At 39.9% G+C, this 12,374-nt stretch overlaps 1 protein-coding gene across 1 annotated transcript in view; it reads left to right on the top strand.

Annotated features, from left to right (window-relative positions):
* rgs7a (regulator of G protein signaling 7a) overlaps window positions 1–12,374 on the top strand; it is a 77,236-nt gene that overhangs the window by 50,475 nt on the left and 14,387 nt on the right. Inside the window, exons 3-5 of the mRNA XM_084076233.1 lie at window positions 1,181–1,231; window positions 10,393–10,499; window positions 12,197–12,248. Coding sequence (XP_083932359.1) covers window positions 1,181–1,231; window positions 10,393–10,499; window positions 12,197–12,248 — 210 coding nt within the window. The remainder of the gene's footprint in view (window positions 1–1,180; window positions 1,232–10,392; window positions 10,500–12,196; window positions 12,249–12,374) is intronic.

The raw sequence follows: 12,374 nt of genomic DNA, 5'->3' as shown, positions 1-12,374 counted from the left end.
GAAACTGAATTTTCCCCTTGGGCTTAATACATGTCTACAAAAGAAAACTAAACAAAATGAACAATCTCACATACAATGAAAGCAAAATCAGATGCAGATTACAGACATGGAGAGGCAACGAGTTACTGACAGGGACATACGGTACTATAATGATGGAGAGTGTCTGTCTCACCACCATTGTGTCCTCCTTTGACCTTGTCCCTCTTCTGTTCACGCTTCTGGTGCATCTCCCCAGCCTCCAGTCGCCTACTTACTGCCACACCTGTCAACATGATAGACAGCGATAATAGCTTGGATGGTAAATTTAGCCAGAATGCCTATGTCAAATGTTGAGTGAGGGTAAGGATGCCTGCAGGGAAGAAGCTGCTAACATGTTTGTTGTGATGTGAAAATGACTCATGCTTAGACACTTTTCATTTCTAGATGAATTCATTAAAGCTTCCTGCTTCTATTTTATCGTCGCTGTCAGGCGCAAAAATTGCATGTCCAAAACTATTACTTTTCAGGAAATGGAAGAAAAGGACATGTGTTGCAACGATCAAATTTACTCTGGCAGTAGCTCATAAGCTCTAGATTTATGTACGATGGAGCTCAAAGCGCGTTACATCCGTAGTGCGCAACTAACAGCGCTGTGAGCTTGTGGGAGGATGTCTTTCCCAGGTGTTTCGCCCAGGCGGACAGGGTTTTGAGGTTAGGTTTAGGCATTATTTCTGTGAGGTTAGGGTTAAGGTTAGGGTTAGCGAAACACCAAGGAAAGATGGAGTCCCGTGAGCTTACAGGTAGAGCTTCAACGGTTATGTCTTGTCGTAAATCTTTGGTCTGAACTAGGCTTAAAACCACAAAACAGACTGCATCTTAGAATTGGCTCAGACAAATTATGTTGTTATACAACGGGTACTTCAGCATGCCCTTGTGCCACTATGGACATTTGTATTAATGGGGTAAAGCCAAGGAGAGGTGGCTTGGAGGGGGTGTCGGAAGAGTATATCTGGCACTGGATGGCCTATTATCTACCCACACGGTGCTAGACGAGAGGAGCTAACATGCAGTAAGCTATAATGAGTTGAGGTGGGCAGGGTCAGGAGGAGATGCAACTGTTTTGCCTTCTATTTCCATGTCCATGCAAAAAGGTATCTTGACTGCACATCAGTGATACATATTTCATTTTCTTTCGTTCCAGGTTCAGATATTGTGCAGTGGATGCTCAAGAATCTAAACATCGAAGACCAAGGTAACGCACCATCAGAGTGTCAAGTTATCATTTGAGTGAGCTGAAAAATCTTCATCCAAATGGGTGGATGGAGAAGTAGTGATATTTTTTTCGTGAAGCAGATCCAAGCTTTTTGTGAATTTGTTTGTTGCTAAGTTCCCGAGGGCACTCATGGGAAAGAAAACAAATAGAGGTGAAGGAATAATCTATGCTTTGCAAAAGAGTTCTTAAGTTCAAATTATTCTTGTTTTTCATTATTGATAAATAGTTAGACAGGCATGCAAGTGGACCACACAGTGGTACAGCAGTTAAATTCCCAATCATTCCACATTTATCTAATTCATCTATCCTTCAACGACATTACAAAGGTGACAGCAGCGTATTTACTCTGAGATGTTCCTTGTAAATGTAAAATGTTTCGCCTTGTTCCATATCATAAAATGAAAATGTTATATATTTTAAGTTCAATTCTATAAAGCAAAAAAACGTCTCACCCTGTTAAAGTCTTACCTGAGATACTGGAGCTTGAAAAATATTATTTTACCAAACAGACCATCTGCACCCTTTGATCTGTGCATAGGTTTAATTCTCTTTAAGCTTTATGACAGAGACCTTCCAGGCAAAAAGGGTAACAAGTGAATTCAACAATATATAGACTGACAGAAGAGTCAATAGATTAGCCCTAATACGGGGCATCCAATCAAGAGAGAGAATAGGTCTGTCTTCCAACAATGTGGCCAAACACAGAAGCCAACTGTAGACTGCAAGATGCCTGGCAGACTATGCACACTAGCCCTGCAGACTCAAACAGTGTTACCTTTTGGGTCCTGGAGCAAATAATTTTCTTCATAGTACATTTCCCCGGAAGTGAGGTTCTGCTGAATTCCACTGTTTAAATTCTAATTCTGAAGCGATGGTCTTAAATAACATGCATAATATATATTTATGTGTTTATACAAAAAGATGTTTTGAAGTCTGGGGTTGCCCAATTTCCACATAAAATCTCACTGAGAATATTCAAAGACCCGTTTCCGATCAATTGCGTAAGCATGCTAATGATGTTGTTCACATTTCGAGGAGCCCAAGTTTCGGAAGCTGCTGGCCACAGGCTGTCTGTAAAAATACTGTGGTGCAGAAGTGCAGTACTTATAACAGAACTACAAAGCCCTCACACCTATGTCGCCCTTCTGTTGTCATAGCCCGCCACGCACCCTTCTTACGACGTGTTCCCACTGTCCGAGTATAATATTGTATTGACCATTTTGTATACATGAAGGCAGCATGTAGTTTTACTTCTGTGACGCAGAAGTCTTTCGACATATACAAAAGGTGTGAGAATCAATCACTTACAGACAATTAAAGCAGCTGCTGATAATCAACATTGTCAGTTACTCCCTCCTTATCACCCACAATAAAAACATTCATGCCATCGGTTCTCTTTCCCCTGGAGGCAGTAGGCTATAGAGCTAGCCATGATAGAACACTGAGGCAGAGGTAGACGCCAACTCGTTCATTAGCTTGCCCTTGCCCTTTTGTTAATGGTGATTGAGAAAGCCAGCATGACAACATCTTCATTGTGCTACTGTCTGGGTCTAAAGGTCCTGCCTGGCTGGCAGCTCAGTCCTGGTGATGTGCTGTGCTGTTTTAGCCACTTCACCTTGGCTTGCGGTCTTGAGTGGAACATTTTCCATATCAAGCAGTGAGCCATTCCTTAACAATGGTGCCCACATGATGTGACTAGTGTAGGTCTTCACTGGTGAACCCAGTGAATCCCTAGCTCCATGCCATGTACATTATATATGGCGCAGTTGGGACCGGCACCCTAGTGGCCATAATCTGGAACAGTAATGGATTGTTTATGCAAAGTGTTCTAATTCTATGGAAATGAAAAGGGGGGGGGGGGGGAAGTAGCCTGTGCATGAACACCTCCGTAGAACCAAATGGCATTTTTGGAGTGACCTTGTAAAACCCATTAGCCGCCGGCGGCTTGTAACTGGACCTTTCTGGTTCTGCCAACAGCCGATGTGGGGGCCTGTAGCCAGTAAAAAGATACAGTGAAGAAAGGTGAGAAATGTAATACAGAGGAGAGAGAGAGAGAGAGAGAGAGAGAGAGAGAGAGAGTTTGAAAACCTAATCCAGCACGTGGCCGGCAGAGCGCCCAAACACAGGTTCAATTGAGGGCCACAGGTCACATATCTGGCATGGGGGGGAAACTTTTAGTCTTAGTTTTAATTTAACACATTAAGACCTGAGTCCGATTCTACAAATGCCTTCTAAATCAGTAGTTTTAAACACTTTCAAGGTTTTTCCAAAATGTCAAAAAATAGCAGAATAGCACGAAGTGACGTGCTGTGAGCTTGTATATCTGTTATTTTTAAATAGCCAACGCTTACATCTAAAACGACACCTTATGACATGTTTTCCCGGTTTTAATGGGTTAATTTAACTCTGTGAGTGTGCAAATGTAGCGACCCTACACTCTCAGAGTTAAACACTTAAGCCCTATTCAAAATGCTCAAAAATAGATGCGATGCGTTGTGAGCTATTTTGTAGAAAAAGAAAAAGAAATTGTTTCGGTCCTCTCTTGCTGGGAGGTCTGGTGATGAGGAGGAGGTTGTTGTACAGCAGCGTCCAGGACCCCCTGCTGCCTCACCTCTGTGCTCTGTATACAGCTCTGTACAAGGCCTGTTCAGCGTGTGTGTGTGTGTGTGTGTGTGTGTGTGTGTGTGTGTGTGTGTGTGTGTGTGTGTGTGTGTAACATAGTATTTGCTTGTTCTTGCACTTGATTTATTGAAAGGACGTGTTTGTGTGTGCGTACGTGTGTACAGTATGTGTCTCTGTCACTTTGTGTTTATGTATGTGTACATTCCAGTGCCTTAGTGTGGTAGGGTGATTCACACACATTAGTGATGTATTGTTCACATAGCTGACTCAACATCCCTCTGCAGTTCCTTTGTGTGTACGGGTGTGGGTGTGTGTGTGTGTGTGTGTGTGTGTGTGTGTGTGTGTGCGCATATATCTGCCTATGCATGCGTGTATGTGCATCCCTGTATTTTGTGTGTGTGCCTGTGTTTTAAATATCTCTCTCTCTCATGCTCATGTTGTCTTCAGTGTTTGTACTGTATGCGTGCATCTGGATGTGTGCAAGTGTGTGTACAGTATATACTTTTGAATATACTTTTTCTAACAGTGGTCACACTTAAACACTTAAGCCCTATTTAATACTCAAAGTCACAAAAAATAGTGAACATTTAATTTTCACTAAATTCACAAGTACACAAGCTGAGCTTGTAGATTAGATTATTTATTTATCTTTTCTTTTATTCTTTCTCTGTTGATGCATTGAATGCATATAGGACCACAATGTAAACAAGTCCACAGGACAGCCCAAGTGTTTTACTGTACCTCCGTGCTGTTTACATTTTTGACTAATAAAGTATTCAATCAATCAATCAAAAGCAATTTTTTTCAACATATTTGACTTTTTTTGGGGGGAACCCCTTTGAAAGTGGTTTTAACACATCTAATTTAAGTCAAAAATAAGGATCATCCATTTTCAATATTGTCTGCAAGCAGTCAATAAACAGACTGTCACAACTGTGTCCATTGCAATTTTCCATCAATACTTGCATGTCTTGCAAATACTGTATACATACAGTAGGAAAGGTTATAGAATGCCTTGCTGTAAGCACATAACTCCTTGAGGAACTGACAAGTCTGCTAAATATTATGAAGTGATACATTAGTAGTGATAAGTGCCAGTGATATAGAAGTGGACTGGAATTTTATTGTCAGTCTCTTTTTTGCTATATTAATGAAGGCATCAATATGGACACATTCCAAATGATCCCATTATCATACAGTAGAAGTAACCCTGCTATGCAGTCCTACGTTCTCCCACTGCAGCTTTTCATTAGACAACTAAACTGCCCGACCTGACCTCCCAAGTTCCTTTTAAATGTTCTTATGTAAGAGGTCAGTTGGGATGGATTGAGGTTTTGCACCTGCACTAGCAAAGAGAAAAAACATATACAGTATTAGTCATTCTATTGCCTTTGTTGTTCTAAGTTCATGTTCACAAACAGATTTTTCCTTCTCTCTCTCCACACTATTGAGTCAATAAAATAATCATCATTTTCTAAAGAGAGTCAGGATGTTCCTGAGCATGTCTTTAGAATCCCCCCAGTTTTAGATATTGTTATTGGTAAGACCAATCCTGGCCCAAAACATTTAAACACAACATTTTTTAGCTGATAGATAGATCAGCTGAAACACAGGACAGACACAGAAAAGGGAGATACAGATGGGAATAGCAAGAATACTAATACTACTCTAAATAAGTAAATAAGAAGGAGTAAGCAGGTGTTAACAGGGAATCAGCAGTAGCATATAATGTGGTTTAATTTATTTTCATTTGTTTATGTATTTACCAGGGACAGTGCACATTAATCAACATGTCAGTTTTCACATGTAAATGAGTCAGAGTTAGCCAGAAGCAAATTTGCATCTGTTGTCCCTGAGCAGGCTGTTAAAAAGTGGTGGTAAAACTATCCATACAAAAACAGACATATTTTTTAAACAGACATATAAATACAGTACAAGACAAGTAAACATAGTACAGGAGACAGGAGAGAACAATTACATTTACCCATGATTACAAATTTGATTTTCTTTAAGCCATCTCTTAAGGTTGAATTTGAAGGTCACATAGTTGGTGGTCTCTCTGCGAGGCTCTAACAGGGAAGACTGTTTTACCAAACACTACAGTACGTCTGAATGGTACATCGCATGATGTACTCAAAGGTATTCCATTTGTCTACTGTGACATTCCTGTTTAAGTAGTCCTATAAGGTCAGGACCCTATCTCCAGTTTCAGTAGCAGAAGGCTTGATGTATAAGTACACCCCCTGGACATGACGCTAGTATGATTATTGTCCAAGGACCAAGGACCCCAATTGGACGGACCTTTTAGACAAAGTATTATAAATGTAATTGTGCTGTTTACATTTTTTGCCTAATAAAATATTCAATCAATCAATCAATCAATGATGCAGGGACTTCCCAATCCCACCCTTGATGCTGAGTGCCATGCAGGGAGGCATTAGCTATCATTTTGTATAGTCTTTAGTTTGACTCGGCCGGGGATTGAGCCCCCGACCTCCAAATCTCAGGACACGCGGACACTCTTAGCCTGGCATACAGACTAATGATTTTGCTCTGGCAGATTGCGGCTAGGACAGCAGTACACTAACCACAAGACCACTCTGCTCGTAACAATACTGTACGGAGCAATGTTAATTGGTCCCCGTGATTACTTTTTCAGCATAGAAACCTTCAACTATGACCTGAGCACTAATCAAACGTAATTATGAGGGAAAAGGCTTTCAATGCCCTTTGGACTGATTCCACTGAAATGCCACTTGTCTAATAAGTACCTTTTGTACCACCTGAAATTATACGATTTAAATTGTTACAGCCTGAAGGGCCAGTGGAATTCATGTACATTACAATACACCATTCATCTAGGTATGGATTAGCATTTGCTGAAGACAAAATCATTTCAACAAACGTGTGAAGCTCTTACAGTATGTCTAGTTTTTATTTCCCTAAGGCGGATAAAACCTGTCTCAAAATCTATAGGTCTGTTCATCATAGAGATGGGACGTGACAGACATTGTCTAGCTTCATTAAAGCCTTTCATCTAAATGAACAAATACAATTTTGATTTCTCATCATTTTCCTTTAAATATATAACATGGCTTAAGAAATGTAATCGCATTACATTTGGCCATGCTCCAAACGTTTGGGTTTTTTGGCAAGTACCCGGCAATACCTTCTGTTCAATCTGTGGGATATTTTCCCTGTGGGCTCTGAGGTCTGCCTTTCTTGGCAGCCTTAAGCCTGATTTATACTTGGTTGTGCATCATGTCTTGCACAGAAAATGGCAGATCTACAAACGCACAACACGTCATAGCGTGAGTCTGCGCGACACATTGTGAGCTTGTAAATCGGCTATTTTTGGTGCGACCGGCGCACAACTAAGTATAAATTAAGCGTTACCGATTCCAAGCTGTCTTCCTATAAAGTTATAGATTTAGTATAAATGAAGCATTACAGTGATTGTTCCTTGATAAACTACTCGTTTATGAAACATTTATTTCACTGTAACATCCATCATACTATAGTGTGTATGTGTATATATATATATATATATATATATATATATATATATATATATATATATATATTATTTAAACATTCCACTGAATGACATTGTATGGGGTACATTCATATGAATGACAATAAAATAGAATTACTGGCTTTATTCATGAATATAAATAGTATTAGGGAATAGGTGACACACCAATGAACATAAAAAACTCTTTTAGGGAAATGTAATCGCTGTTTAAATGTTTTGATACCTAGAAAAATCTTTGACCCATATTGTACTGTTACACCCAATGTCCTTATTGGGCTTTCACAGCCAGTTAAACTCTCCTTTGTAATATTTCCTCCAAGGAACAGAAAGTTGTTGAATATGGACTGGTTTATTACAAAAAAGTGTAAAACTGAAACACAAAATACAGAAAAGCACAAAGTAACATAAAATACAAACAGCTTGTTACAGGTAACACAAACAGGTAAGCATTTGCAGTTAAGAAGCCTCAATTTCACCAGTACACTGCAGTGCCATTCATGGCAATAAAGAACACATAAAAGTTTAACATAAGTCACAATTCTTCCTAAACGAAGTAGTCACAATAATGGATGATATGCCTACTTACTTATTTTGCCACTCAAAGGGGTAGAAACAACTGATGGCTAAAGATTACTGACAACACTCACAAACAATCTCTCTTGTTGTTTACAAGGGGAAAAGGAAGTCTGGTCACCTTCTTCAGCACAAGTATACTGCAGCTCCACCACACAAACAGCGCCCCCTGAAGACAGGGAGGTACTAAACTTAAAGGAAAAGGGAAGAACTATGCCCCCTAGAGGCAGTAATGAAAACAATAAGGAAAAACTATGCCCCCTAGAGGCAGTAATGGAAACAATAAGGAACATGTTTCATTACACATATATATATTTCATATTAAAGTTTTGTTTAGTTTCATATTGCTTTTATATTTGCAACTGTATGTGAAACAACGTGTGTTGTTTCATCAACATGTTCTGAAGCAAATCAAATGAATTATAACTAGTCCATACCCAGCGATGTGCACAGCTGAACTAAGTGCAGACTTTTGGGTTATGCGCTCGGTGTGCATAGTTTAAGTTTTGGACAGTGATTTAATCCTATTGGTGTGTGTGTGTGTGTGTGTGTGTGTGTGTGTGTGTGTGTGTGTGTGTGTGTGTGTGTGTGTGTGTGTGTGTGTGTGTGTGTGTGTGTGTGTGTGTTCTGCTCCACTAACTCCACAGTCATAGATGTACTTTATCATACTGACATGCTGACTTTACTCTGTAACAACTGATATTGATCACAGAACCATAATGCATCAGTATCTTTTGATAGTTGAAATAAAAACTTAATAATGAGCATGAGTGGATGTATACCTATAAACTGGTCTTTCTTTGAATTCCCCAGTGACATAGATGAATTCCCGAATGCTCCAGATGCATACGCTGTCTGGATGAATGAATGAGATTTTCAATCTTTGTGGCTTTGCTCTAGATTTTTAAAGAACATACACAGACAATAATGAACTCAGGTGCAGCAGAGAAGCAGAGTGTTGTATTTATGCGTAAACATATAAAAAACTAGAAAAAGTGCTCCTCGGAGAACAGGTCTCCGCCAGGTCAGGTAGGTTATTGTGGGCCAGCAATGTTCAGAACTTGCCAATCCGGATGGAATATAAAAAATCGGACGGAACCATCTTGATCACTTGGCTGTAGAGATAATGTGTACTGATTTGCATGATGTTTGGACAAAATTTGTAGGAGTAATATAAAAAAGAAAAATCGTCCGCCTGGTGGCGCTATAATAGGGCAATGGCGCTATAATAGGGCGTTTGTTCTTCAACGTAGTGCGAATGTACGTGCAAAGTTCCACCGCAATCGGACGCTGTGTTCATGATTTGCGGAATTTTGTTTAAAACGGGCCACTCCTGCAAACCTTAGCTGTCAATGTTAGCCAATCAGGATGGAATATGAAAAATCAAACAGATCCATCTTGATCACATGACTATAGAGATCATGTGTACCGATTCGCGTGAAATTTTGATAAAATCTGAAGACTTAATCTCAAAATATGTGTTTTACATAAGTCGGCCTCCTGGTGGCGCTATAAAAGGCTAATGTGAAAAACGCAGGGCAGATATTTTTCCTTGGCCTTTAGGGAGTATGTGTGCAAAGTTTCACGCAGATCGGTGCAGTTACAGTTAAAAACGCAATTTGGCCTTTTATAGCGCCACCATGAGGCTGATTTGAAAATTTCTAAGTGGCATTTCTTCCTCGGCCTAGTGGGAATGTGCGTGTGAAAATTCACGGAAATCGCAAGCTGCGTTCATGATTTGAGGCATTTAGTTCAAAATGGACCAATCCTGCAAACTTTGGAAGCCAACCTTAGCCAATCAGGATGGAATATGGAAAATCAGACAGATCCGTGTTGATCACATGACTATAGAGATACTGTGTACTGATTTGCGTGATGTTTGGATAAAATCTGTAGGAGTAATATCAAAAAATGATTTTGCACTTGGCGCTATAACAGGGCCATGTAAAAGATTTGGGATCAGGAGGGGGTCAGGATGTGAACATGCGTATTAATATGTGTGCATTGGTGAATATTCATTTACACTTCATGTGTTTACAGAGAAAATTGTGTGCACATCCCACGCCTGCATTTAGACCAGGTGCTGGACATCAGGGGAAGAATCAAAGATAAGAAGAAGAAAGTCTGCACACTGTTCTCAAGCTCCAAAAAAACTCACTTTTTATTTATGCAACGTTTCGACTTTCTAGGTCTTCATCAGGCAAATATTCAAACACTTCATGTGTTTGCAATATACACATGTACAGGGTTGTGTCTGTTTCTGTGTTTCTGCGTGCGCGTGCGTGCGTGCGTGCGTGCGTGTGATACCTGGGGTGCATTTCTCATTATATGCACGCTCACCAAGGCAGTCCACAGTCTACAGAGACGAACAATATAAAGTTGTAACAAGGACTGCGTTTGTTTGTTCCAGTGGAGGCGTTGCACCTAGGGACCCTGATGGCCGCCCATGGCTACTTCTTCCCCATCTCAGACCATGTGCTCACTCTGAAAGATGACGGTACTTTCTATAGGTTTCAGGTAAGAAACGCTCAATCATGTAATGATATTCTTGTCATGGTAGAAAGTGACAGCGTAGCCTGTAAAAGTATCAAATGTACAAAATATCCATATACAAGGTCATCTGAGTCTATTAGTGTCAGTTACTTTACAAAAATCACGTGGCTTTTTAAGCAAGTTAATTGTATAAACTGGCACACTTAAAGGCCACAGTACAACTGTAAGCCTTTAAAACTTTGGCAGAGTACCCTGGTTGCCAGTCTAAATGATTCCACAATGTACAGTATATTCAAAGGTGAAGACATATTGCAGACACACTTTGTGTTAACGAATGTTGTGTTAATGATTATGAGACACAGTGTTACTTTCCCTTGTAACACTGAAATGAAAATTAGCAAGCGATAATTTACTGCTTGATGTGTCTCAGGGAATAAATACTATTCTGACACACAGTGTTACTGTAGGTATAGGATGAACAGCTTTAGCAATATTCCACCAAGCTCTACTGAATCGCCCAGGGCCCTAGGTGTATGCACCAGGCAACACTCTCCCCTTAACATCTTATTTAACATCTCATTTAATCACATTCAGTCAGGATCATGGTGCCCAGAGATGGCTCTGGGTCGTCACTGAGTGCTCACCCAAAAGCACACACATTTGACTTGTTTAGTAGACAGTAGACACATCAGTTTATCATCACTACTAGATTGGCGGGCTCATTGGGAAGCAAGCACACTGATGATACTTTGCTTTTTATTATTCCACACATTTTTTGTCTCTAACTGCTACCACATACAATGCCATTCAAACTTTAGAACTGTTCACCTTTTAATGGTCTGTGGTAGATTTATGTTGTTTTAAAAAAATATTTCATACAATTAAACATAATTAATTTCTTTATTTGAAAAATAATCAAATCAAAATATCTAATAGGAGTAATTTTTGTTGCACTTCTTTTGCACTCAATCTAGTCTTTCATACTTTCACCTAGAAACTTCATTATAACTTAAAAATGTTCAGCTACTATTGGAATAGATTAATATTTAACATTTTCTTTTTAGCACTTTTTAAAGGGCAGAATGTACAAATCCATTTATTCTTTCACTTTTTTGCAGTGCTAGAGACGAGACGGTAATAAATCTCTCTCTCTCTCTCTCTCTCTCTCTCTCTCTCTCTCTCTCTCTCTCTCTCTCTCTCTCTCTCTCTCTCTCTCTCTCTCTCAAAGCCACAGCTTTGAGAGAGAGAGACAGACAGTGTTTAAACTCACTGTTCTCCATTTTGAACCGCCTCAGGGAGCCCTGGTGGTCCCTGGACCCCACTTTGAGAACCGGTGTGGTAGCCTACCTTACGAGACCGGGGACATCATGTGCACGTTACAATGTATTAACAATATACAGTTACAGACTAAACAGAGCACTGCGCCCCATCAGTACATAACACATGCTGCTTTACAAAACACAATACAACAATACATAATATTCTACCAACACTGGTCATGCAGGCCTACACTAATAACACACACTATAAATGCTTAACACTACAAACACTGTTAACACTACCAAATATCTTAACACTCCCAACATTCTTACAGTAGCTACTACTGTACATACAGCCTACCAACACATCAAGACTTTCTTCAGGAATGTATACACTATTGTCTAAGTTGAGAAACTTTCTGTTCCTCTGTTTCTTAATAATACACTCCTCTTTTTTCCCAGACTCCTTACTTTTGGCCATCAAACTGCTGGGAACCAGAAAACACAGATTACGGTGAGAGAGAGAGAGAGAGAGAGAGAGAGAGAGAGAGAGAGAGAGAGAGAGAGAGAGAGAGAGAGAGAGAGAGAGAGAGAGAGATCAGATTGTTCTATTACAGTCTAATGGCTTGCATTGTGCGTT

Source organism: Gymnoscopelus microlampas (assembly GCF_963454915.1).
Source record: "Gymnoscopelus microlampas genome assembly, chromosome: 13".
In the NCBI taxonomy this organism is placed as follows: domain Eukaryota; kingdom Metazoa; phylum Chordata; class Actinopteri; order Myctophiformes; family Myctophidae; genus Gymnoscopelus; species Gymnoscopelus microlampas.
This window is presented reverse-complemented; position numbering and strand designations above follow the sequence as displayed.